Genomic DNA, 27,699 nt, shown 5'->3' with positions numbered 1-27,699 from the left:
TTCTAGGCATGACGGTCCAGCCTGTTCTTAACAGGCCCCAGCCCAGCTCTCCAGGGAGGAGAGTGAGGAAGAGAGACAGAAATTGGAGAGAAGCCAGAGGAGGTGGGATCCTGGGGGTGATCAGGCTGGCAGGTGAGGAAGCCCAGCAGAAACCCAGAGGGGCCAGGATGGGCTGAGTCACTGAGTCAAAGGTAGCAAGGAACAGCCCCCAAAACAAAGCCAGCTCCCAGCTCCTGAGCTGTCCACTGGTGTGAAGGCCCCCAGGGGAGTCACCCACTCAGAGGGAGGGAGACAGGAGCCCCACGGCACAGTGGAGGACCACCCAGCACTGCCCAGCCCTCGGGGGCTCTCCCAGGCCACCCACTCCCCCAGGGACATTTCATGGGGATCCCTGTCAAATTGAAGAGCATCATTCACTGTGCTCGTCGGAGTCTCTTCCATCAATCCTATCTGTGGCTCTTTGTGATTCCGGTTTTCAATGGAAGGCCTGAGGGTGGGGGACACACACAGCCAATGGTCTGGAGTTGGGATTCCAATCCAAGGTCTCTGTGTCCAGGGCCCATGCTGAGACCTCCCTTAATTCAGTCAAAAGCTTCAGCTCAGAGAGCTTTGGAGGGCTGTCCTGTAGGCTGTTCGAGCCAGGGCTCTCTGAGGAGGGTCCTCGTCATCCCCGGGGGGTTGGAGGAAAATAGCAAAACCACAATTTCTACCTCTAGGTGAAGCCTGTCAGAAGTTAAGAATTCCTAGTTTCTAAGACATCATTGGTACCCTCAGTCAGCTGGCGTGGCCACAGTCAATGGTGACAGAGGCCGCCTTGCTATGCCCTCAGGCTCAGCAGGTTGCAGTGTTCTGTGCCCCATTTAAGTGGATTTTTCATTGATTTGTTTAGCTTTTACTAAAATAACACTTACAAAGGAGACAACTGGCTGTAAAAGATTCTGGCAGATAACACAAGCGATGCAAACAAATAAACCAAATACACGGTGGGGCTGACACCCTTCCTGCTCCAGAAGACTCTCTGTTTTAATCTCAGGGCGTGGCAGAAAACCCAATCAGATCCGATCATTTGAAAGAAAGAAGGGAAGGAAGGGAGAGAGGGAGGGGAGAAGGAGGAAGGAAGGAAGGGAGGGAGAAGAAAGGAAGGAAGGAGGGAGGGAGGGAGGGAATTAGTAAGAAGGATATTGAAGTATCTTATTCATATACCACAGTTATTAATAAGCCTCTTCCTAAATGTACTTTTGCCTTGAGATATTATTGCTTGGTCATATAAAGCATAATGATTAACAAAGCATTTAAATGCTAAGAGTCCACCCAGTCCCTCCTCATCATTTTTTTCCTGTGATGTTTAAATCCATGAACTAGTCAAGCCAAGCTCTCCACAAAATTTACTCCACCTCATGATAAACGTCAAAGGGATTCCTGAGGTTTCTCACTTTATTAGCAACGGATAACACGCCTATGGGAACACTCGTTCTTCCTGCCACCTATATTTAATTGTAAATAAGTAAGTATACAAACACTGAGGGAGAACGCTTATATTTTATTGATAAGTGTGTTTGGTCCAAAAGGTTGGCCTGCGTTCCCTCAGGCCCTGCTGCTCTGCCCTGAGAAGGAAGTGGGCACATGACAAGTTCGGTTTATATGTACAAGACAAGACACCGCGAAGCTAGTAAACAACCCGATGAACCGAGAATGAATACAGAGACACACACAACATAACCAGTCTGGGCTTGACTGGCAATACCTCCTGTTATAATCCAAAAGAAATTATTTTCTTTTTCCTTTTCAAGTGACCTAGGCTGGCAAAACTACTCTCACAGGCTCCAGCTCCTCATGTCAGCAGGGACACTGTGATTCATGCCAGCCCAAGGTTCCCAGCTATCCAAATTACCAGCTTTCTGGCATAATATATGGACTTGTTTTCCAGACTTCAGAAGACAGTGACAACTGTTGTGTGTCACAGCCACATTCGAACCAGGTGCTTTAACCAGCTGTAGGCACTGTATACCCACGTCCTCAGAGAACTCCAAACCTGCCCTGATTCATGCCCTCAGAGGAGACGGCTTGGGGAACTCCCTGGGCTGTTGTCTGCCAACAACCCGTGGAGAAGAGGTGCCTTTTCCTGGAGCATAGCTGCCATTTAATTCCATGTCCCTCCAAAGTCATGACAATAATGTCACAGGCTATGTCACCACAGGCAAGAAGAACTTTTACCATTTTTTGACTGGCTTGTTCCAGGCATTTAACTATTATTGTTAATTCCTGAAATAACTGTGCAAACCATTCTAATTTTTCCACTTTAACATAAAAAACCTGAGGCTCACAAGAGTTGAGTGATTCATCCAAGGGCCTAGATATTGGGACTTGGATTTAGAACTGGCGGGGGCAAAGCTCACGCCCTTTCCACTGTAACACACCACTCCCAGGAGCTAGATGTATCTGTGGACGTGTCCTGCACATCGTTCATTCAGAAAATATGTGTGAAGCAACCACTAATGCTGAGTACTGTGCTACGTGCTGCTGGTGCAGAGGTGGGCAAAGAAGACACACTCACGGATCTCAACCTCAGGGGAGCAGATGACACACACGCAGGACAAGTCAGGAGAGGGGTCCTGAAGTAGACAGCAGGGTGCAGTGGGAGTAGAGGCGCAGAACTGAATTGATACGGGGATCCGGCACTGCCTGTCTGCGGAGATGGCGTCGTGTTGAGACTTGAAGGATGAGAGAGGAGACAGCCAGCCGTAACACCAAAAGATTTGGTGACTCTGCATTCTTTGGCTTTAGACAGCAGTTCATACCCATCATGGATCACATTAGGTTGCTCCTTGTTTGTCTGTGTATCCCGACTTGCTCTGCTCCAAGTTGATGGCTCATGGAATAAGGAGCATCGCCCACAAAGTCATAGGCACACTGAGAGAGCTTGACTCACTATCAGAAAACCTAGATCCAAGGGCCGAGCTGTCATTTATGAGCTGTGTGATTCGGGGTAAAGAAATTAGCCTATCTGAGCCTCAATCTTAATATAGGAATAATAGTGTTATAGAATTAGGGGGAATTAAATATATCCTACAGATAAAGCAGTTTGTAATACTGTAAGCCTTTTTTATGTTTTACTATCTTTTATGACCATTTATTCTGAACAAAAGTTGTAATGGCCGCGACCTCCTTGGGACCACACTGAGTTACGCACAAGCGGTTGCTTCTCCTCTAGTATCACTAACCCAGTGATGTGCCTTCAGCTCCCAGATGCATTCCAAAACACACCTGCAAGTTCAGGCTTTGACATTCTAAAAGTTGTGGTATTTTAATTCTTGTGGTTATTTAAAGTCTCTAATACTGTTTTAGACTTTAAGTGCCAACTACCAATTACAAACCTGATCGGACACTACTCCCATTTCTGGGTAATTTAGAGAAAGTGCTCCAAGATTCTTCCAGATCTTTTCATTTTAATTTGCAGCACTTGATTTTTATTTTAAATCTGCAGCACCTTCTATAGATCATAGCAACACAGAAATAAAACTCTGCTCTGGTTCACACACACAGCCAACCTCAAGGGCCCTGAACAAGGCTTGCCTTTGGTTCCGTTACACGACACAGCAACTTCCTCCTGGAGGAAAGGCCTAGTTCTGATCCTATTGGCCATATTCTAGGAAGAAACCACACTGAGTTGTTGATGTCATCCAGCTCAGTCCCAAGCGAGTGGAAAGCAGAATGAGGGGTTGGGAGGCTAGCCAGGAGTCGGCAGTGTTTGCATGACCTTCTGCACATCTTCTCCTTAGCCCAGCGTGGGGCCAGGGGCTGCTGAGCAGAAGGTCCATAGTGAACAGACAAGGGCACCTCCATGTGAGAAAATATAACCAGCCAACCATCTACTATTGAAAATTGTTTAGACATCTAATGATTCTGGATTAAAGACACAAAAGTTCTCAAATATAAAAACGCTTATTTTTCTGAATAGTCACCTGTCAGGTGAATTAAATTCTGTACTGGCTTACACTGTGCCTGACACCAGTCAGAACTTGAAAATAAATAAAAATGCACAGTGTTTTCCATCACCCCCTCCCCTGCTGCCGTACCCACATCTCATCACTGAATGTCCAGTGGCAAAGCATAAATAATAAAAGTATGTTCAAGCATCTCTTGGTACCTCTTCTAATGTGGTGTCTGAAATCCTGTAGCCTGTCAGGTGCAGATGATGAAGGTTCTGATCCAAGGCCTGGAAGAGCCCTTTAAAGCAGGCTCTGTCTGCATCCTTGGGGATGGCATAGCTCAGCTCACACCCACTGCTGTCTTTGAGAAATGCTTGTGGGATGTAGGTCTGTATTAGAGACGTAGCACGAGCTATGTCCTTCGGATCATCAACCTCCAGAACAGAAGGCTATCCAAAAAGAAAAGTGAGGAAAGAGTAAGGAATGTAAGTCCACGCATATCAAATTTATAACAACTGATTTCACATACTTACATATGCAATTTATTGTGAAATTCTAATTCAAAGCAGCAAAATCAAGAAATACCATTTAAGTGACAGGCATTTCAAGGATACATTGTACTTTTTCCTTTTCAAATATAAACCTGTGGTGATAAACCTGGTGAGGAGAGACCTGCAAGTCCATCTCAGTTACTAGGCTATTGGGTTGGCCTCTAGGAGGTCTACAATCACGAGGGCGCCCCTAGTGCCCTGGGAGAATAGTGAAGGCGGCTCTGGCCCAGCAATTGGACTATAGGAGACAGAGTTGAGTCTTCTTAAAAGAGAGACAAGGATTCCCACCCATGGAGGAAAGGAGCCCCCTCAGAATGGCAAGATACTCTCCCTGAATTAGAGAGGACGCAAATGGGAAACTTGACTCCGGGGCCACCAAGGGTCAGACAGAGCCATCAAGAGTAAAGAGGTGACTTAGAGCCCGTACCCTTTAATCCCAACCCCAGAGCCACCCCTGCCCACCCCTAGCTGACACAATGCAATCATAATTACCAGTGTAACCTAGATGGGACCTCTGATAAATTTCACCTCTCGGGTCTATCGCTACTGTGCTTCTGTACTATGGTAAAGTTTTAGCCTCCTAAACAGAGTGTCACTGTCAGAAAAATACTTCAAGAACATCTGGATCATGATGTTCTTGATCTCAGGGCAGATCCCATTACCAATTAGGTGTTTCTGACCCTCATCTAATTCCTTCTGGCAGTCACAATGCACCTTGAGTTCACAGGGGCTAAGTGCCCCACTCAGCCCTGTGAGATTCATTTTGGCATCTGGGCTGTTGCCCACAGAGGCCTCCACTTAGATCACCAACTCCCTTTCCAGTCCACCCATAACACGGTAAGGCCCTTGTCTGGGGCCCTCCACGAAACTCTCCCTGCCATCTCTACCTCCTTCCCTGACCACCAGAAGCTCCCGCAGCCAGCCCCCTGCCTCGCCAGCCCCGATCCCGCTCCAGTACACCATAGTTATCATATTCCATTCTTTTCTTTCTCGAGTACTTCCTCTCCTCCAGGGGTACCGAGACCTAAGGACCTTGTGCAGAAATCATGTGTCCTTTTTTACAGCTTCCCCCAAGACCTACAGCAATGTAGGGCCCAGGCTAGATGCAGAAAAAATATTTGTTGAATTGATTTGAATCCAATGTGTAGAATGTTATTGTATAACCGTCACAATTTGTTTCCTATGACCCAAATAGGAAAGGCACTTCTCCAACATACTTATCGTTGTGTTTCTTACTTGTTTTGTGAGTGTCAGGCTGAGCCCCTGGCCGTAAGCTTCCTTCAGACAGAAGGGAGGACCACAGCACCGGAGCCACCCCTGCTGCAGGATGGCCACACAGTCACTGAGCGCTTCAGCCTCGTCCAGGTGGTGGGTTGTGAAGATGACCGTCCGACCTGTGTCCCAAGAAAGAGGGCATCAGAACTGGCATGGCAAAGGGCGCCATCCATCCCATCCTTCCAACGGGAGATCCGGGAGACAATTTAAAGATTATCATCAGTTTTTAAACTGGGAAAAATTAAAATGGGGCCTGGAGAAGTGACCTAGCCAAGGCCACTTCACAAATTAGAGGCCCTGAAATGCTTTCCTCTATGGTTTTCTCTTAGGAATATGACACTTTCTACAAATGCTCCATCTCCTCATGAACAAAAGGGGGCGCTCTGACATGCACTAAAGGTGAAACTGAGGCACAAAACACAAAGTCCCTGAGTCCAGCCACCCCGTTCTGTAAGTCCCAGAGGCAGATCACTGAATGGACATAAAGTGCCATAAAGATCACTGAATGGACTCCTCAGACGATAATCTCATGTGTACTTGAGGAGAAGGCTACATTCTATGGAAGTGGTTATTGCACAAGAAAACAATCAAACAAGTGCTGTGTTAAGGCAGAGGAAACGGCCGTGGTACCTGTCGATGCCCTTTGGAATCAGCGACGATGTAACCGCACGCACTCATTCACCACAGGTCATAGGAGCGGGGCACCTGCTCCTTCCCCGGAAAGGCTCACAGCAGCCATGGACCACAGAGCATGTGTTTTGGGAGGTGGGTGGGGGCAGCTGGGGGGAGGCAGACTTGAGCCAGCGGTCTTCCCAGGAAGAGAAGCGTCACTGAGCCCGGTGGATATGGCCCCTTTTTGCAGAAACGAATGTAAAGCTCATATTTGTCCTCTATGAATTCTAGCACCTTGTCAGGTTTTATCACCTTTACTTAGGCACAAAAAGCCTCAGATTTAGCTTAGGAGAACAGAGGCCAGAGACTCTAGGTGATATTTTCTTCAAGTTTACTTCAGTTATGTAAATGGAAGGTCTTACGACTTTCAGCTTCTACCCTCCTCACCGGCCTACATCGAGCTCAATTGCACCTGTTCTATTTTATTGAATAGAAATAAACACATTGATTGATTCTTATCTCAAATTTTCAAAGAGAGAAAGCTGAACAGGTTTTTAACTCTACTTGATTTTATATTTTTTAATAGGGAAGAAGGATGAAAAGACTAGGACTTACAATTCATTAAAAAAAAAAAAAAGATGCATCTAGAAAGAAACTATGAAATGTAGACCCAAGAGAAACAGGCCAGGGGGTCCACAGTGACCACTGACTGTCACCATAGACGGTTCCTGAAGACCAAGGCCAACCTCCTTGCGGCAAAGTCCTTCAGAACTAAGAAATGTGCTCAGTCCCTGATGGGGGATTAGGGGCAGCTTGGACAGTCTGATTAGTGCTATTTCAAAGTTCAGATGATATGTTCCCAGACAATGAAGTTGTCTAAAAATAAAAGTCAACTGGAATCTAAATTCCCAAGCAGTTTAGATAAGTTGACACATGTTTAATCCATGATGGCTTCTCAGTGGACAGTAAGGAGACTCAAGACACAGCACAAACCTCAAAGGACAGGTATTACTGTGTAAGACACTGCTTTACTGTTTCTTCCCTGACTCAAATGGTATGTTCTATCCCCTCTCCTCCAAATTTGGGACTTCCCAAATTCACCTTCTCTTGTCTATTTTAATAATAGTAATAATGATAACCTGTCATTGGTTGACAGATACTGAGATACGTACCAGATACTGAGCCATACACTTTAATATGTGTACATTTACTTCTCAAAAAAGCCTGAGATGGTATAATTGTCTCCATTTGCAAGTGGGAAAACTGAAGCCCAGAGAAATTGAATAATTTCTCCAGGGTCACACAGGAAGTGTTGAGCAGGAGTGTGAGCCAGTGCAGGAATTTGTTATGGACTAATTTGCTCTGGTGTCTTTTGCTACCTTGTTAACCTTCCAAGGGAGGCATGAGAGTACCAGTACCAGAGCCAACCAAGAGCTTAGCACTGCATGTCACAAAGCCATAAACACAAAGATAAAATTCCAGGTAGACGAGCCCCAAATGCACTGGTGTTCTGACAGAGGAATCCCTTTCCACTCAGCAGGGAACACTTGTTTTGTGCGGTCCTTACATCTATTTCACAAAGCTATGGTGCAGTTACCTGGAGGTTTGGGGCTGTTTCCAGAAACATCTCTACATTTTAATTCTTGAAATGTATTTTAGTTCCAGTACCACCTACCCCACCTGCTTATGTTCTTTTGATTTTGCACATCACTCAGTGCAGGGACTATTCCAATGGAGCCCTCCAAACACTAAAATCATTGCCAAACAACTGAGGATGGTGAGAAAATATTTAATTTATAATAACAGAATTTGAAGAAAGCTGTCTGTTTCTGAGATTTTTATTGTATCTGGCTTTCTCTCTAAAGTTATCATTATGTTCATGACTCAAATGTTCTGTCAGCTAATCCTTGAAGACTCCATTTTTTATATTTAAAATAAACAAGAAGAGCGGGCTTGTAGTATTTAATGCATACTGCAATTCACGTGTGCAGGGATGATGGAATCTATTTATTTGTCTACCTCTCATCTGTCTTCTTCACCAGCACGCACTCAGGGTGGCAGGGAAATTATTTAGTCCAGTTTAGTTTTATCTCAAAATTTTATTAGTTCCTTTATGTGGTATTCAGGTTCTTTTGCAAAGAAGGTTCATGGTTTCTCATTTCTGATCTTCCTACTTCTCTTCCCAGAGGGCGCCTAGGTAAGTGGAGAAAGGGAGGCTCTGTGATCTTGTCAAGGGGCAAGGGTTGGGATCTTCGGGTACAGTGTGGTCAGTGTCCCGTGGTCTCTAGGTGATGACCAAGACCTCCTGGTGCTGTCCTCTCAACCGAGACCCCCTGGTGCTGTGACCTCGACTTTTATAGCTTGGGCAGGGCCCCCGAAAGGATCAGGTCAGAGCACGGAGCGTTCCCTGCTCTCTCAGCCTCACCTCAGACCAGCTGGCCACCGGCCCCTAAGTCTCTGCCCTGGCTTCTGGCTCCCAGCCAGCTGCAAGGGGCCACCTCATCCCTGCATGGCAGCATCCCAAATAGGCCCCATCTCCCTCTCAGTGGCAAAGCCCATGGACCTATGAAAGTGCGAGACATTAGCTGTGGGTGCCTCCTCGGGCCCCAGCACTCTGCTCGGCTTCGTGAATTTTGATATGCCTGTACCAAGTCAGATGAGCCTGTGCAATTGACACAACCTTCTTTTTCTGGTGCAATTGCCCACCTCTGGCCAACTCCCCGAAAGGAACAGAAAGCCATATTCGCTCACTCCATTTTCCTGCTTCCCTCTCTGTTCTTCTCCTTCCACAATCTCCATAAATTACTAGGACAGAAAGGAACAAGATTGTCCTTTCATGTCTCCTTTGTGCCATCCTTTTCCTCTCTGATCCCAGCCGTATGACTAAGCTTTAAGTGACAGACAGGAGCATTTTTTCTACCCTAAGGCAAGAATTTGAGGACCTGAGTCTTCTGGGTACAGCCCTCTGAATGTGAAAGAAAGAGAGGGCTTCTTTCCGGTTCTTTCTCTTTGCCTTTCTTAGATAGCACAATCTAATCTCTCGCAGGGATGTGCAGGCTTCAGGTCAAGTCAGTCAAGTCAGAAGAAGGTTTTGTACTCAAAGGCAAAAGAGAAAAGAAAAACAAATTTTCAAGATTTTCTGTATAAACTCGGCCACTTACACTCCTGCCTTGTTTAGCAGTACCAGGATATGTTTCCCTGTTCTCGATGTTTCTTTCCAAATTAGGATGTTTCTATATGAAATACCTATAGCAATGCTTCCTAGTTGTCAGAAACACAGAAAGAATCAGAAGTTGGAAATTGGTGACTGCCCATCCAATGACCCAAATAGGAAATATACAATAATACAGGTGAGAAATACAGAAACCCATTTCCACCCACGGCTCAGTGAACTCCCTCTGTGGCTGTAAGCAAATCACACCCCTATCTCTTTGTGCCTCGGTTTCCTCACCTAAAAAAAGGAAGACTTGTCTATATTATCACTAGAATATCTCTTCTTAATAATCCATGATTCCAGAATGAAACACAATATGGATAAATATAATTTCAATTGAAATCATGTATAACATGCATTGATAACATCATTGCTAAGCTCAATTTAAGAGATCAAACACAAAGTAAGCAATTCCTAGCACTATAGAGATGTTATATAATAGATATACCTCTATAAGCTCTTGTGAAAATTTCTTTTTCTGAAAAGGATAATGTATGCTTATCAGGATATGACTTGGTTCTTCACATATGATAGCATTCCTTTCCTGCACCACAGTACAGTGGGAAGAGAAAGGAGAAAGATGTGCAGTTCCTACCTTCTCGGTACTTGAGGATAATGTCCCAGATGCTCCGACGGGAGCAGGGATCCACCCCACTGGTAGGCTCATCTAGAACCACGGTCCTTGATGTGCCGATGAAAGCTATGCCAATGGAGAGCTTCCTCTTCATGCCTCCAGAGAGAGCGTGGGTTTGCTTGTGCTGATGCTGCGTTAACTCCACATCGTGAAGAGTTCTGAAATAAGAAGAAAACCCTTACTCTTCCCCCGAGTGCCTTAAAGCTTTGCTTCAAATTTCACTCTATAAATAATGACTTGCAATGACCAAGATCTTTATAATCCACAGGTACATCAAGGTGACCTAGATGCCATGTGCGCACATGAGCATTGACTTTCTTAAGGTTCAGATGGAATCATGCCAATGGACCAAGTGTGACTTTCTTAAGGTTCAGATGGAATCATGCCAAGGGACCAAGTGTGATGCCTGGCCAGCAGGATCTGCCAAGTATTGTTTTTGGAAAATACTTATCTCCTCCCTGGAGAAGTATTACTCTTCATTTCCCTCATACCTCCCTCCAAGGGACCTACATTCCCTCCAGACACTACAGAGAATGGTGGAATGGCTGATGTGCTAGTGTGGTCAAAAGGAGCCAAGTAGAGGCCCAGCCCCACTGAATACCAGAGGGTGAGTCTGGAGAAGTCTTCTGACTCTCTGGCCCATGTGCACTGTTTGTATCAGCCCATCTTCCTGACTAAGTGGGAGGCCCCACGAAACACCACATGCAAAGTGTAAATTATCAGATGCCATCAATGTGAGAATAAGCCCTCCTATTCTCTCTCAGGGAGTCTCGAGAGTTCCAGATTTCAGATACTCAGCACAAAGAAAGCCTCCCTATGGGAAGCTTCACCTCTTTCTATGGGTTCACTCTTTTCTCGCAAATCACTTTTCACTCTCTGCCATGGTGCTCCTATTAACTCCACACAAATACTTACCCCTCTCATCACCTACTTAAATCTTACTCATTGTTAAAGACACACTTTAAGCAATACCTTCCTGAAACCTTTCCCTGAGCATTCAAACCAAAGTGGATTCCCTCCCCGCTGAACGGCAGGCATGTCTATAACTTCCTGATTGCCAAAAAGCTGTCAGAGAGAAGGAGGCTAGACAGGAGGAGAGGAATTATAAGAGCTCCACACAGTTGAGCTTCAAGAACTGTTGTGTCCTGGAAAGTTCTGGAATCCTAAGCAAAGACTTGGGTGAAATCCCAAGGACTTGCTTGCCTGATAACAAAGTAAATGTTTCAGTATTTACGTACTTCACATCCTGACCCAGAATGAGCTCACACTACCTTCTCAGTGTATAGTTTTCAGTCTATCCACCTTATGTTTAGTCCAAGTGTTACAGTGCATCTTCTGCTAGGTAAATCTCAACCTAAATGTATAACAGTAATTTATGCCCTGGGTTTTCAGGTGTTCCCATCCTTGACAACACCCTGGTTGGGAAGAGAAGGCAACTGCATTGACCCTTCATTCCCAATTATGCACAGCCACCAATACCTCCCCACCTGGGTGATTCCAATACAGCACAGGAGGGGAAACTCTTAAGCTCAACTTAGTCACATTAACCAGAGATCCATAGGCTAAGAAAACAAACAGAAAATCAAATCCATAAGATGTTAGATGCTCTCAAACATGCTTATCCTAATAACATTTTTATGTTAAACCCAAAACCCCTCCATTCTCTGTTTATCTTGACCTCAACCCAATCTTGTCCACTCACACCCAAGCTATATCCTGGACCTTGTTATTCCCAATAACCACAACCTCTCCAAGGCCTCAATTCCAGGCATTCTTTTCTGACTACCATATCTTTTTCCCCAGCTAATCCTTGCCTCCAGCAATTACTCAAACCCACAAAACTCAATTTTCCACTATCCCTCACTCACACGAGGCCCTCCCTCCCTTCCTCTCTGAGAGCAAAGTCCACAGCTCTGTTCTGCCTCCTACTGTCTCAAGTGAGCCATCTGTACTCTCAGGAGAGTCAGTCCCTCCCCTCTCCACAGATCCCTTCCCCTGCCGTGCAAGGACAGCACACCAGCAAGGCACCCTTCTCTCTATTTGCCTCAATTGCTTGCTCTACATCTGAATCATCCTTCTCTTGACATCATTTTTCCATCTGGATACTGTCCCATCTCTTTGCTCCTTTTTGCAGCAAAATTCCTGGGAAGAAGTGCTGTTCCCAAATCCTCTCCTTTCATTCTCTCTTTAACTGACTCCAATAAGACCTTCCTTCCCATTGTGCTATTAAAATTGCTCTTATCAAGGTTACCAAGGACCTCCAAATACTAAATCCAAAGGTCGTTTCTCAGTCTTCATCTTACTTGACGTTCAACAGCATCTAATGCACTGAACCACTCCCTCCTCTTTAATGGACTTGTTTTCCTCCTTCCCCACTGGTCTCTCCTTCTCCTCATCCTCTGGCTTGTCTCTCCACATCTCTCCATCCTCTTCACGTTGCAGTGTCTACAGCTCAATTCTTTGTCTTCTTCTCTTGTCTACCTGCATCTACGCCCTCGATGATCTCATCATTATCATACAAATATGCCTCCAACTTGAGTTCCATGGCATATGCCAGAATTCTAAGTGTTAATGCTAAGTATGTAACAACATCTCATTGACTTCAAGGCCTGATAAAGCTCCCCTCTTGACTTCTCTTATCTTCTCTAGGCCAAATTAAGGGCAAAATAGTAATGTCCCAACTCTTGACAAATGTTCACTCTAAAGATTCTACCAGGGATCCTATCTCCCTTGAACTCACATTTCAATGAAGCTACTCATTAAGGAAACCAAGTGATGCTACTGGAGCCTAACACGGAGCGTGTTGGCCCTAAATCAGATGTTTTCAGTTTTCGCTCCCTCTAATTGAGAACTGCTGTCCTAAAACATGATCTCATTCCGATTGCTTTCGTGCAAATTGGCTTCGTTGCTAGGTAACATGCAGCGAAGCGATAACTATAAAGGTTGCCTGCACCCAAATAAGAAGATGGATCCCACGCAGCATTGTTAGGAACTTGATTTAAGCCCAGTCACAACCACAATCAAGTCTGCTGTGGTCCAGCGAAGATGCATTTTTTAAATTAAAATAGGTGACCTGTGACTTTTTTTAAAGAATTTAGGTTGTACATAACCAATTTGCTTTTTAGTAACGCGTGGCCACTTCTCACTAAGTACCCTCTCAAGTTTAAGATAGGCTTAAATAGTACAAAGTAAACATTCTCCCTATATATTTGAGTCTCCACTGTCTCTAGCGTGATTATTACTACCAGCCATGTCTGAAGACATGGTGAGATGTGAGCCAGCCTTGCAGTGGAAAATATCCTCAGATGCCCACTTAACCTGCCAACAATGTGAACTTTGAGAGAGAGAAAAAGGAAGAAATCACCATTAAAATAAAATGTGTGGCACCCTCCATGATTTTATGAGGTTTACGTCCCTTGAGGTTTTGTTCCATCAGTTCAGAATTAATTCTCATATGAATCTCGGAGTGTGAGCATCTATCCAGAGAGAGATTTGATTTGTTCCATACCCATTTGTCATATAGCTGGTCCCCAAACACAGCCACCCATTTCAAGTTGAGATCATCCATAGAAGTACTGGTCTTCCCCAGGTGTGGGAAAATAAAACTGCAGCATGGTGCTGCGTCCTGGAGAAGCAGTACATCCTTTTCCAACACCGCTCTCGGCAAGATTTGCAGGGTAACTCACAGCGCGGATTTTTACCTGATGGTCTGCCTTCAGATCTGCTTTCAGATCCCCTGAGCAATATGTGCCTTCACCATATTCTGGGTTTGTGGTCTTGTTTCATTCTGGTTTTTATATCCAACAAGAGAACTTCAGCAATACTGGCTAACTTTGGCCCTCTGGGATCTCGTGTGTGCAACTCTACCCATCTTCACCTGAAGATGAACTTGTTCAGGCAAGATCCCCTCAGGAACTGCTGCTCCAGATGTGGCTCCATGATGAGCCAGGACTCCTTCAGTCCACATTCTTCCTGCCGGCCCACCTGCCCACCCACCTCCCTGCCTCCCTGCCCGACATGGCCCTGAGAGGGTATTTTTAAGCCATTGTCACCTGCACTCACTGCCTTCACCCCTCCTCAGATCCTTGGAATCCCATAATGAATGGCTGAGCTGCAGTTGGGGCAACAACACTACAAATGTGCCAGAGGACCTCCGCCCTCCTCTCAGCAAGTCTCCTCTTCCCAGAGGCCTGCATCCCTGGATTCTGCAGCCCAGCAACCAGCCCAAGGGAGAGGCGACGAGTGCACCTGTGTCCCAGTCCCAGATCAAATCCTGGCTTCCCTGCACAAGCTGCGGGGCCCCCTCTCCCCGAGCCTCAGCCCCCCCATCTGGAATCCAAGGCCCTCCCCGTCCAGCAGGAGACACTGCATATGTAAGGTGCCTGGCACGCAGCCACATCAGTGCCCAGGAGAGAAAAGACGTTAAACTCAAGTCCCCATTTTTACCACAGGGACAGCCCACAGCACTGTGACAGGAGCTTTGCCCAACAGCTGGGACCTGGCATCAGATACCTCCAGGCCCCTCAAACTCACGTCTCTAAGACCAACTCAGAGAATTTCCTTCTCCTTCCACTTCCCAAATTGACTCTCTCTCTCTGTCGAGAAATGATGCCACATTCCACCTGCCTGAGCCAGGAAACATTATGGATTCTCCCTTTTCTCTCCTTTCTCTTTGGTCAGCACCTCTCCTGCCACCTCACCCTCTGGGGACCCTTCTGGCCTCATCTGTTCTTAGAGTGGGAGCCCCCCTAACTCGCCCTCCGCACCCTGGCAAGCCCCACCCACGCCACCCTACACCTACCTCATGACAGCCTCTGACCAGATAATTGGGTGGCCACTTTGCCAGGTCAACTGTTTTCTGAGCCCCCATGTCCACAAACTGTCTGCAGGACGAAATCTAAAATACCGCACAGCTTACGAAGCCCCATGCTGTGGTCCAGCTTTCTCCTGAGCCTTTTCTCCCAGCATGCCCAGCCTGCCCCGCGAGGTCTGTGGACCCTCTGTGCCTGCACACGCTGTTGGTTCTCCCACCAGCCCCAGCCCACCCCACATAACTCCGGAAAGCTCCACTCACCTGGTGGCTCTCTGCTCAAGCATTACCTCCACCATTGCCCCTCACCTTCCCCCAAGGACACTGAGTCCTCGCTGTCCTGTGGCCACTACGCCTGCTTCACACACGCCCCAGAGAAGCTTATCCTATTTTCAGTGTTGACACGTGTCTTCTGTCTGAGATGCAGGGACTGCCGCATCCTCGCTCCCCAGAGCCCAACTTCATATTGTTTGTTATGCGCTGAATTGTGTCCCCTCCCAAATTCATATTTTGAAGCCCTAACCCCCAAGATCTCAGAACGTGACTGTATTTGGAGACAGGGTCCTTCAAGGGGTCATTAAGGTTAAATGAGTTCATTAGGGTGAGCCTAATCCAATAGGACTTGTGCCTTTACAAGAAGAGGAAACTCAGACACTTTTATATGCAGAACGAAGACCATGTGAGGACACAGGGAGAAGACGGCCATCTGCACACCAAGGAGAGAGACCTTGTCAGAAACCAACTCTGCCAATGCCTTGATCTTGGACTTCCAGCCTCCAGGATTGTAAGGAAATAAATCTCGGTTGTTTAAACCCTCCAGTCTGTGGTACTTTGTTGCAGCAGCCCTAGCAGACTAATACAGGGTTGAATATTGGTTGAATTAACAAAATGTGTGGAGTAAATGAATGAATGAATGAGGATTAGCAGGATGTAAGAGTTGAAAGTTAGGATGAAGAAAGATGGTGCAGTTCTTTGCATAACCAAACTAAAGTATGAACATCATTCCACAGGAAATGAGATGACATGGAGGAGTTTTTAGTACAAAAACAGCATCATTCATTCACTTGGCTATTCAATTCAAAGAGCATATATTATACTGCAACGAGTCAAACAGACAAACTTCCTATACTTGGGGATTTGCAATCTGGTGGAGAGAAACTGAAGACAAATGCTATGGGATGTCATGTGGTGATAAACGTTATGAGAAAAAGTGAGTCAGAGTAAGAGAAAAGAGAGGTCTTGCGAAGAGTGGAGTGAGCAGAGGCATTTTAGGATGCTCAGGAAATCCTCTCTGATAAGATGCTGTCTGAGGAGAGACCTGGGGCTGTGAGTCAGGCTGCACCATGCAAAGAACGCATAAGAGCAATCCAGGCAGAGGGAGTGGCAAGTACAAAGGTCCTGAGGCCAAGACACACTGTTTAGTGTGTTCAGGGAACAGCAGCAAGGCCAGTGTGACTGGCAGTGAGATGAAGGATGAGAGAGCAGGAGAGGTTGGCAGGCCTTATAGATGTCTTATCACGTATCATCCGAAGCAGGCGAGTTTCGAGATGGAAGGGGGTACTAATACTGAATCTGGGACAAAAGGCATACAGCTGGATGGTCATGGGCACACAAGGACATCAGCCATGCTATAATAGGCCACTGCAGACTTGACGTTTTCTTCCAAGTGAGACGGGATGTCCTTGAAGGCTGCTGGGCAGAGAATTGACAGGATCTGGATACACTGCTAAAGGAGCCCCGGCCCCCATATAGAGACTAGCCTGGGGGGCACAGGAAGGAGGTGGGAGCACAGGCTGAAAGCAGCTACTGCAACGATCCAGGGGAGACCCCATGGTGGGTTGAGGAGGAAGATTAGCTTTGCAGAGGTGAGCAGAACCTCTCTGAGGAATGAAGCGGGAGGCCCGGCTAGAGCCCTGGCATCTCTGTGGAAGGGGCTGGGGAAGGTGTGACCTGGTTGGTGGCCACAGAAATCAAAGCAAAGGGAGACGGAGAGGCAGCGCAAAAGGCAGGATGACATGACTAGTCATCATTTCAAATGCTTCACTCCGTTTCCAATAACATCACCAAGGTACAGAAACTATGGAATGATTCTAAGACTCATTCCTCTTTTGCCCATTGTTACAGGGCTGGATGCATCAAGGTCAAATTCCATCAAGGTAGAAGCATGTATTTTTATATTTCACGTGGAAGAAACAAGGTCACACAGAACCAAACACCACCCAAACCCCACATGCATTCACCATTACTACTTGCAGACCGGAAATCCTCATGTTAAAAAATAAAGCTTGCAAAAATATTTTAAGATAACGATAAGCAGTAATGTGTAAGGGTTCATTAGATTCCCATTTTCTTCTGAGATATGTGCAGTTAATTAGCATTTATGCTTACACACTGCCCTCAAAGCAGCTCCTTCCTCCTGCATGTCAGGCCCCCCTGATGTTCTGCTTTGCAAAGTCAGCCGAATTGAGAACGCGGAGGATATAGCACTCCCCTCAAGGGCCCAGAGCCACACCCCCTCAGTGGGGAGCAGAGCCCAGCACAGGCAGGACAGCCTTCACACCCAACTGCCATTCTTTTCCGGATCGATGGCTCCACCGCTGCATTCACGCTTCCACCCCAGCTACTGTCCTTCCCCTCCAGCCCATCCTTCCAAGCCCGTCTCCCTGAATCGCCACTTTGTTTCCCGACCAGGGACCTCGCTTTCTGCCTTCTCCCTCTGGTGTCAGCTTCCAGTCCCCATTGAGATGGGAGAATCTTCCTTTGTGGTCTCTCCCGGCCACCCCACCCCTGTCCGCCTCTCCCCATACACATGTTCTCTGCTCTGGTCCTCAGGCTGTTCCACAGTGAAGTGCATTTGGTCCTCCACCTGGGCTCCTTCTCTCCCTACCCTGGACATCTAGTTGGTCAACATGGTCGGTTCCTTCCAGCTCTGAATAGTCTTCAGATCTGGGCCTTCCTCTCCACCCCACTGGCTCAGCCATAAATCAAGCTCCCATCACCTCTTGCTCCCAGGGGCCCCTCTGTCTCCTGTCTCCCCCATGGCTCTGCTGTCTGCTCCAGTGTCACAAGATAAATCTCCCAGATCTCAGGCTGATCAGCATCTCCTGCCCGTGATCACCTACTTGCATGATAAAGTTTGAACTCCTCAGCATGACTAATTGGTTTCTCCACGACCAGTTCCCCTTTCTCCCTCTCCGTTCTTTTCATTTCAAGACACTCACATGAACCCATCTCCAGACCCAAAACTCCCACCCACAGCCTGTGCCACACTCTCCCATCCAGCCCCACCTCATGGACAAATCAAATCAAATCAAGTTCCATGTCTTCCCCGAGAGGTCTTCTCTGCTATTCCCAGGGTTGGTGGCTGTGTCATAGTTCCACAGTTAAGAACTATTAGCTAATTTTTTCTTCTGATAAATATAGACACCAGAGATTTTTGTAAAGCGTCTCTTTCTATACCGTTCTCTAACTCACACAGGGCAGAGGGTAGGAGGAGGGAACAGATGACTATTACTAACTTATGGACTTGCTGGTGCAGCTCCTTCTTGGTCCACTGTGGTGCCTTTATGGAAGCAAAGAGCAGCAGGTGTTCCAGAACAGTGAGGTTGTCAAATAGGACGTTCTGCTGAGGACACACCCCCAGCTCCCTTCTGACCGTGGACAAGTCTGTCTGCAGGTTCTTGCCGTTGATGATGATGGTTCCAGAAGTGGGAGGGTAGAGTCCCGTCAACAAGGATCTGCCAGAGAAAATAAATCAGCAGGGAGAGCACAGGCTGCTGCTGCCCTGAACGCCCAACAGTCAGCTCCGTGCAATGTGTGCATCCTGTGATGAGCCACACCTTCTGCCGCCCTGTTTCCTACACAATCAGTTAAAAGTTGGAAGGAGCTTAGTGGGATGTTGGCTGGCTTAATCTTAGAAAGGTGGGATTAGGATAATGTTTACACGCCCTATGCTATGCGGTGGTCACAGACCATTATAGTTGCATGGGAGTTTAAGATTATAAATCCAACTTTGTTTTTATAGATGAGGAAACAGGCTAGAGAAACGGTGTATTGACCTAAGTCCTTATAATTACACATAAGCCAAGAGAAACACACACCTCAACTCCCAGCTCTGGCCAGGTCTTCCTCCCGCTACGCCCGCGCTCTCTGTCCCCGTCAATACCACAACCACTCGAGCGTCTCCAGAAACTCACTTGTCTGCCTCAACCAAAGGAAGCCTGAGGATTGCCTCGTGGTGCTGCCTTGTCGCAGGAAGTTTATTATTTACGTCTTAGACTGTTTTCTCATTTCTAAAAAGTTAAACATTCACCTATCACAGTACCTAGGAAATCACTCCTAAGTACTTACAGAAAGACATTAAAATGTGTGTCCACACAAAGCTGTCTACACGGATGTTCATGGCAGCTTTGTTCATAATCGTCAAAAACTGGAAACAACCTCGATTACCACCAACAGGTGAAAAGACAGACAGTGGCGCTTTCGCAGAGCGAAATGCTAAGGGCAACAGCCGATATGGCACCACGCAGGGGAATCTCCAAGCATCGTGCTGTGTGCAAGAAGCCACACACAATTCCATTTATATGAAATTCTAGACAATGCAAATTACTTTACAGTGACAAATCTCAAATCTGGGTCCCTTGTGGGCTGGGGTCGAGGAGGGCACAGGAAACCTTGGAGGGGGTGGAATATTCTGCATCTCCACCCTGGTGCTTTGTTCCAGCTTTAGCCACACCTGTGTCGGGGCTCCTCACACTGTACACTGAAACAGACACTGTTTCTTGCACATAAACTACACCTCAATAAACTCAATTAACAATTGTCGTCTATATTGTTTTCAAACCTCTTTTAGGGAGCATATGGAAGAGGGTATACACATTCATATGTGTCTCAGAGCTTTTTGTTTTAAATAGTGATGACTAGCTCGTTAATTGGAGTCTCAGCCTGTCATCTGAGAACTGCCAGGAAGAGACAACCCGTAGGACAACTCAAGATGTACTTCAAACACACACCTGCAGGCGATGCAGTCAGCAAACCTCGAAACATCGAGAAACTCCAAATTTAATTCTCATCGTTATGCTAAACACGAACGCCAGGTTTTCCTTGTAAGAAATGTGCATTAGTAAAAGCACATGTGGAATGCTGCTTTCTGAGTCATTATTTGTGCAATGTTTACTTTCCCAATCTGAAAACACTAGAAAAATACTCAGCAGGATTTCAGCTTCCAAGCAAAGAAAACTTTCCATTTTTTTCTTTCAATTTGCTTTCTATGTGAGATTTCTGAAGCTTTACGTATGTTATTTTCTTAGTAAGGTTGAAGCAAATAATACTTTTTATTGTTTTAACTAAGCATGCTTTAATCCTACTAAAAACGAACAAAAAGAAAGTGACCTGTTCAAAAGAGAAATTAAATAATTTTGGTGGTTTAGCCTTAAACAAGCCCCATTTCCACAGCCAGCTCAGGGCTGTTTTGTGGTTACAAATGTTTGAGCTCGTTAGTTCTCTAGGATCACATGATTTGATTCTTGAATCAAATCTGGAGCCACTGGATCCCAGACCAAAAATCAAGGTTTCACAAAAACACAACCTCACAAAAAGCAGAACACGAAAAAAAAATAGACAGGTGTTTAAAAAATTGGCAAACACCATTCCGAATTTCATCTTCCTATAGATATGCAAGCAAAATTAAACTTTGTAGGAGAAAACTGAAAAGTGACAGAGGACTTTCAAAGACTAAAGTAAAAACAAGGTGAATTATTTGCAGGAAATAAAAGAATTAAAGATTTTTTTAAAAGTCCACCCCCCCGCTTTGAGTCTGCTCAAGACCTACAATGTAACTGTCGGGTGAGGGTGCACGGCAGCTCTGGAGCGAGGGCTCTCTTTCCTCTACACCTCCAAACTCTGTACTGAGTCTCCAAACAGAAAAAGAAGAAAAGAAACCCAGCTCCTGTGTCACAGGTAAACTGACATTGTGAAGAATCAAAATGCGTTTCATGGAGGTGAGATGGGACTCACATGACGGTGGTTTTCCCGGCGCCATTGGTCCCCAGCAGGGCAGTGATCTGGCCTCTGTGGAAGGTGAGGGTCAGGTCTTGGACGGCCGCCTTGTGGTGCTCATACTCCTTGGTCACAGACACCAGGGTGACGCCCGGGGAGCCTCCTTCCAGCTCTCCTTCCTTGTTATGCGGCGATGACCCTGAGAGGAAGACGCAAATTCGCCCTGAGAGGACTTCATGAGCCCCAACATCATGCTCACACTTGATAATTCAGTGGGCTGCCCTGTGCTTGAATGCCAGCTTTGTGAAACACACAAAGCAATTCTAAATCTTTCTCTACCAAAATCAAGAGGCAAATTATATAATGGCAAAAATGAAGTGAAATAGCTGATTACAAACTTTTGTACCCTTATGTTATCCATTTTGTAAGAAAATAAAAATGAACACACAGACAGGAACACACACACACACGTGTGTTTATACATATGCAGAGGGAAAGTAACAGGCAGGTTAGTTGCACGCTAAAATGTCCATGAGCGACAGTCCCCCACAGAGGTGAGAGTTAATATGTGCCTGCTGTGCTCCAAATTTTCTAAAAAGATTCATATTTTACTTGTGTAATCAGAAAAAAATATTACTTTACAATATTGACTTACGGTACAAAGCTCTCGTGATGGGATCTTGTTTATCTACAGATTCCCTCCAAGGCCATGCTCCGGAGAAGTGCCCGGGAAGGGCCACGACTGGAGCGCAGGGACGGCCGGGCCTGCCCTGTTCTGGGAAGGCGCTCCTCACTGGGAAGGGGCAGTCATATTCTCTCTCACAGAGGCCTGGGATAAGCTGGCACGTGAGAAACATTTGGAAAAGCCTAACGCGCACGACACCTGGTAGCTGTTCACCTTCGCTTTTATTTTGTACACCACTTCATGTTAGAACTGGAGCTTCATTTTACTGAATTATAATATAGACACAAAGGCACACGATGCATAGGGGGTACCGTAAACAACAGGTAAGATTAAGACTCTGGGGCTCCTGGGCCCACGCAAGGTAAACATCACGCGGAGATTCTTTCTTGCAATGTGGCCCTGTTGCCATGTTTATGAGCCCAAGATGGCCTGAGAGTGGGCCCTGGGGAATGGTGCACACACAGTTACAAAGGCTCCAACAGAAATGAAAAACAAAAACAAAACTGACCCGACAGAAAAACATGTATTCAACAGTGCTTCTCTTCACAAACCTTTACTGTTAGCAAATTGCCTTTTCTGCAACAAACCACACACGTTCTTCCAATAGGACGCAGTAAAGGGGAAATACCATGGTTTCCTTAAACCGAAAGCTCCTAAAAAACAAGATAAAATTAAAATCAGTTCAATTATTTTTTCTATTTAGAAGAAGATTCTGTAATAGACTATCTCAACTAATCAATATAAAATGTTATTCCATGTTCACATGTTCAATACACATCCCATGTATGAACCAGTGACAAACTGGGGGACGGAGCATTAACCTTGCAGAGGGCCCTCGTGCTCCCTCCTCAGCCCGACCCAGGGTCATCTACCCACTTCCCTCAAGAGGGCTTCTGAGCAGGTGTTCAAGAAACAGGCAAGTATTTGTTAATCATAAAAGTAGAGTTGAATAATTGCTGAACATTCCCCACGGTAAAGCCTTGCCCCTGCTCCACTGCCCTGTCATTTAGCTGTCGCTCTGCTTTTGTCTGTCATCGATGTTTGCATGGATTAATAGACATGGATTAAAAGCATGAAGGAATTATTCAATTAAAACTCCTGCAAAGAAGAGTAATTCATAATACTAACATTTCCATATGAAACATACCAACATACTTCAAACGTATCTCCAAATTCATTTCAGTCCACTTAATAGTCACTTTGCCCTCATTATATGTCAAAATGAAAGTGGATTTAATTATTAACACTTCTCCATTTTCTTTTTTTTTTTCTTTTTCTTTTTTTTGTGAGGAGATCAGCCCTGGGCTAACATCTGCCAAGCCTCCTCTTTTTTTGCCAAGGAAGACTGGCCCTGGGCTAGCATCCATGCCCATCTTCCTCCACTTTATATGGGACACTGCCACAGCATGGCTTCCAAGCAGTGCGTCAGGTGCGCGCCCTGGATCCGAACCGGCAAACCCTGGGCGGCCGCAGCGGAGTGCGCGCACTTAACCGCTTGTGCCACCGGGCTGGCACCACTTCTCCATTTTCTTGAACACAGCCATTCTAGCCTAAGTTTGATGGGTGGTCTCAATTCTGCAAGTGATTGAAGAGAGAAAGGCTGACACGAAGACTATTTTAGCACCTTGCCCATCTAGCAAAGGAGAGAAATGCAACCCCTCACTCGTTCTAACCAGAAGACTGAAACAGATGATCAGTAAGGAAAACATGTGGGCCTATCACCTTTTGAAAGTGAAAGGAGGTGTTGAGCTGGTATCCTGTCTAGTATTTAGCATTTGTTATGGGTTGAAGCATGCCCTAAAAATTCATATGTTTAAGTCCTACCCCCCAGTAACTCAGAATGTGACTATTTGGCGGAAGAGTCTTTCAAGAGGCAATTAAGGTAAAATTAGGTCCTCGGGGTGGGCCCTAATCCAATTTGATTTGTGTCCTTATGAGAAAAGATGAGAACACAGACACACACAGCGGGAAGACCATGTGAGGACACAAGGAGACGTCCAGCCGTTCACAAGCAAAGGAGGGAGGCCTCAGGAGAAACCAGCCCTGCCAACACCTTTATCTTGGATTTCTGGCGTCCAGAGCTGTGAGAGAATACATTTCTGTTGTTTAAGCCATGCAGTCTGTGTACTTGTTATGGCAGCCCTAGAATACTAATGCAGGCAGGGTGTTCTCCAAGACTCTAGCAACTAATAATTATCTCAAAGTAGGAAGAGGATGAGCAGCACATGGATGATTGCCTCATATCACAGCCAGCATTCCACATGCTCTCTCTTCCAGGCACTGCCCAGGGTCTTTACTTGTATTAATTCATATGGTCCTGCGACCACCCAATGTGAGGGTGCTATTATCACCTCTTCCTTCCCAGTGGGAAAGGGGGGTCCAGCAAGGCTTGTCCAAGGACACAAGACTGGTGAGCTGCATAAGCCATGCAATTAACCACCAGCTGGCCTCTCTCACCAGCTGGTCTATCTGAACACATGCACGCAACAGCAAGGATACCTTCAGTTGCCATTTCAAACAAGCAAGGAGAACTGCCTCAGCTCCTACACCCCACGTTCTTCAACTACCTAGTGGGAATAACAGGATAAGCCCCTGTACACATGCATGAATGATGAGTTTGTGGAAATAAAGGGAAATAAGTAAACAAATACGTCAGCAAAACTATCCTGCAAATGCTGGTGGCTGCTTTGCTCTCCCTCTGGATCATCAAGCAGCAGTTTTCTGCTAAGAGACCTTGCTTGGGTGACCATGCTGCATCACTGCCATTGACAGTGTGAGTGAGCACCACCTGTTGGGAGGGCAAGTCGGTGGTGGGATTCAAATGCCTTAGGGTGTTATAGATGTTGAATTAGCAGAGGTGTAGGGGGCACCTAGAGGCCTGGGAAGGAGTCCCAAGGACACTGAAGGGTCCAGATGAAGTACAATGGGGCCTGATGTAGGGGCATGGCTGCAGGGATGGAACAGAGGGGAGAGAGAGGAGAGACCTTTTAGAGTTAGAAAACAGAAACTGGAAATAAATTGAATATTAATGGTTGATTTGCTAATTAAACCATCCCAGCTCTAATCTCTCTGGACTTTTAAAATCCTCCTAATTAATCCATTAATCTAAATGAATGGGGAGCTGCCAAGTCCGAATTGGCACGGAGGCCTCTCAGCTCCCCAGCTTTCTTCTGCCGTTTGCTTTGCTTATAAATTCAAACTTGTTTTATGTGCACATTCTAAAAGCACATGCATCCTGCTCACACTACCAAATGTAATTGGGCACATGAATATGTGCAAAGGCCCTCAGCTTATATTGAGCTTTTCTCCTCAAGGGGAACTGCCTGCTGGCTTAGGCAGGCCACGAAACTAATTAGCATTGTCCCCCAAAACTGACAGTGATAAAAGAAGAAGTCAATGAGATTAGACAGATCAAGTGGAATCAAACTTAATTGGAAGCATATAAAGAAGAGTTTATGCAAGGAAAGCTCTTTGAGAGGACCAGATGTTTGCTTTTGAGCTCTTGAGTGAGCATGGAGACCCGCAGTTGACACCGAACACTGCAGGCCAGGAAATGATGTGATGCTGCATCTGTGCAGTCTCTTTATCAGATGTCGGGGTTGAGAAATGTTGGGGTCAGTACCCATAGAGTCGCTTTATTAAAAAAAAAACAGACAGAAGAAAATGGAGCGAAAAGCATTTGTGAGTGGGGTGTGCATATGTATTTGTGTGTTCGTGTGTGTGAGAGAGATAGAAAGTTCTCACCCACCCCCCACCTCATGAGATCCTCCTACCCATAGGAGACTTTTGAGTGATTCTCAATTTGCTAAAACTCTCCCAGGGTGTTTTGGAATATGAGAAGGGGTACTTTTGGTTGACACAGTGAATAGGCGTTTTAAAACGTAGGTTTTGTTATTATTCAGGCATGGTGAGGCCAACAGATCAGGAGATGACTGCCACTAAAAAGATAGTTTGGTGGTCACAGTTTCCAAGAGGAGGGGGCATGCCATGCTATGCAGGGCCACATGGGGAAGCACCAGCATTGGTCAGGAGGCAGAGGGAGGGAGGGGGAAGCATGGGCAAGAGCCATTACTGTGGTTTCCATGAGAAAGAATAGGCGAGGAAGGGCAAGAAGGCTTAGAATTGGCCAGTTTGAATAATTTCAGCAGGATCTAGGTTATAGAGGCTTTCCATAATTGTCTGGTACCTGTCCCTGGGGTGACTAGGGCAAGGGGATAGTGGCCCAGAATGTGAGAGCCCTGAGAGAAGAAGGGGTTGGGACGTGGGCTCTGGATTGGTTGGTTTGCACATGAAAGGCATGATCACAGGCAAATCATCTCTATGTGTAGGAATTGGCAGTCCTTTGAGGGTCAGTAAGATCCTGAGATGTCAAAGTATCAGAAATACAGAAAACAAAAAGACATCATTAATAAATGGGGATGACACAAATCACCTCTAGTTGATAAGCGCTGGGATGGTAGGTGTCCTACAAAGACGGAGACCAGCCCAGCCCAACAAAGAATTGTCCTTGGCTTGCATTCTGTGATGCTCATCAGACACATTCATAAAAATGAAAAGCCCTTTATAGTTATTCAAGCCTAGGACATATAAACCCAAAGTTTCTGTGCAGTTTTAATACGCACTGAATTTTCCAGGAATGCAGCCACCTTGTAAACCAGTGGAAGATTATTGTTTGATGTGGAAGTTGGAGTTGTTCATCATTTCAGAAAACCACCTCATCAATGTGATGCCGACTCATTGTTTCTGAGTTTGCAATGCAGCACAGCTGTACAGTCTATGTCGCCCGTACCATGCGAATATCTGACAAAAGACTGGAGATTGCTTCTAACAAACTTAGAACCAAATATTTTTAAATTCACAGATTTTCATGAAATGCACTAAGTGTTTTTAATGATGGTTTTTTGAAAACTATTTCATGTTATTGTCATTCTATGCATATTTTTTAAAATTTTAGAGCAAAGTAACAAGAAATCCATTTTGTAAAAATTGCACATTGAAATGTTTAATATGAAGGTTTCCTGTTATTTTTCAACCTTATTCTGATGCTGTTCCCAGGAATGTACCCCTTGGCTTCTCTGTAAGCCCTCTAATATTACTGTTCTTTGTCCAATCGATCCTCCTTCTGTCACCAGCTGAAGAATATGATAACCAAAGTCTTTAAAAAACTGGAGACCAAATGTAGCCACTGACATGGAGTGGAATGATGAGACACATGTATCTTCCGTCACACCATCATTACTCACCCCATCCGATAACACAGGCAATTATCGGAGAGTATGCCTACTTCATTTGAGTCTAATTTTTCCTTCCACATTTTTCTACTTTAAAGTTATTTCCATCTCTTTTATCATATCCAAATAAGTCTGATCTGTTACCTTAATATTAGTTTTTATTTTAGTGCCTACATTTATCTCCACTCATATATTTCCTTCACTTTTAGTACCAAATGGCTTCTGATCATTTTCCTTCCCTTAAATCCAAACTTATTCCATATAAGTAGGCGGAGGTACCTGAGTACCTCATTCTGTGTTCTAATCAAGTCAGGCCTGAGCATTGAGAATTTACAGATTATTTTGTTGCAGATTTCTTTCTTTTTACTTCTTTATATTACAGTTAAGATATTACATTCATTTTTTGAATCGTGTATGTAAGTTGGCCTTATCATCTGTGAATTCCATTTCAAGAGAGTAAAGCTAGTATTACAAAATATTTGTCTTAAAAAGAACGAAGCGGGTCAGAGAGCTCCTAGAAATTGCAATCCTGCTTAGGAATCTGAAAGCCCATCAATATTTTCTAACAATTTCATTTTTTGTTATTATTGGCAGACTTTGTTAAAGTTAAAAATAAATATTCTATCTTATTTAAGGATATGTAAATTGCCAACTCCAACTTTTCTTTTCACTTTATTGAAATAAAAGAATCAGCAATTCATGATAAAAAAAGGAAAAAATATTCATTGTCATCTTTTGCCAACTCTGTGTCTTTTTATTTT

The 27,699-nt window shown here is 45.4% G+C and overlaps 1 protein-coding gene across 1 annotated transcript in view; it reads right to left on the bottom strand.

Annotated features, from left to right (window-relative positions):
- ABCA13 (ATP binding cassette subfamily A member 13) overlaps positions 1–27,699 on the bottom strand; it is a 420,155-nt gene that overhangs the window by 192,246 nt on the left and 200,210 nt on the right. Inside the window, 7 exon segments of the mRNA XM_004438384.2 lie at positions 4,148–4,378; positions 5,717–5,874; positions 10,177–10,373; positions 18,544–18,762; positions 21,041–21,221; positions 21,429–21,459; positions 22,254–22,360. Of these exon segments, the coding sequence (XP_004438441.2) occupies positions 4,148–4,378; positions 5,717–5,874; positions 10,177–10,373; positions 18,544–18,762; positions 21,041–21,221; positions 21,429–21,459; positions 22,254–22,360 (1,124 nt within the window).

This window comes from Ceratotherium simum, chromosome 1 (genome assembly GCF_057802395.1).
Source record: "Ceratotherium simum simum isolate JZ-2026a chromosome 1, ASM5780239v1, whole genome shotgun sequence".
NCBI lineage: Eukaryota > Metazoa > Chordata > Mammalia > Perissodactyla > Rhinocerotidae > Ceratotherium > Ceratotherium simum.
The sequence above is the reverse complement of the archived record's forward strand: the minus strand, read 5'-3'. Positions and strand labels throughout refer to the sequence as shown.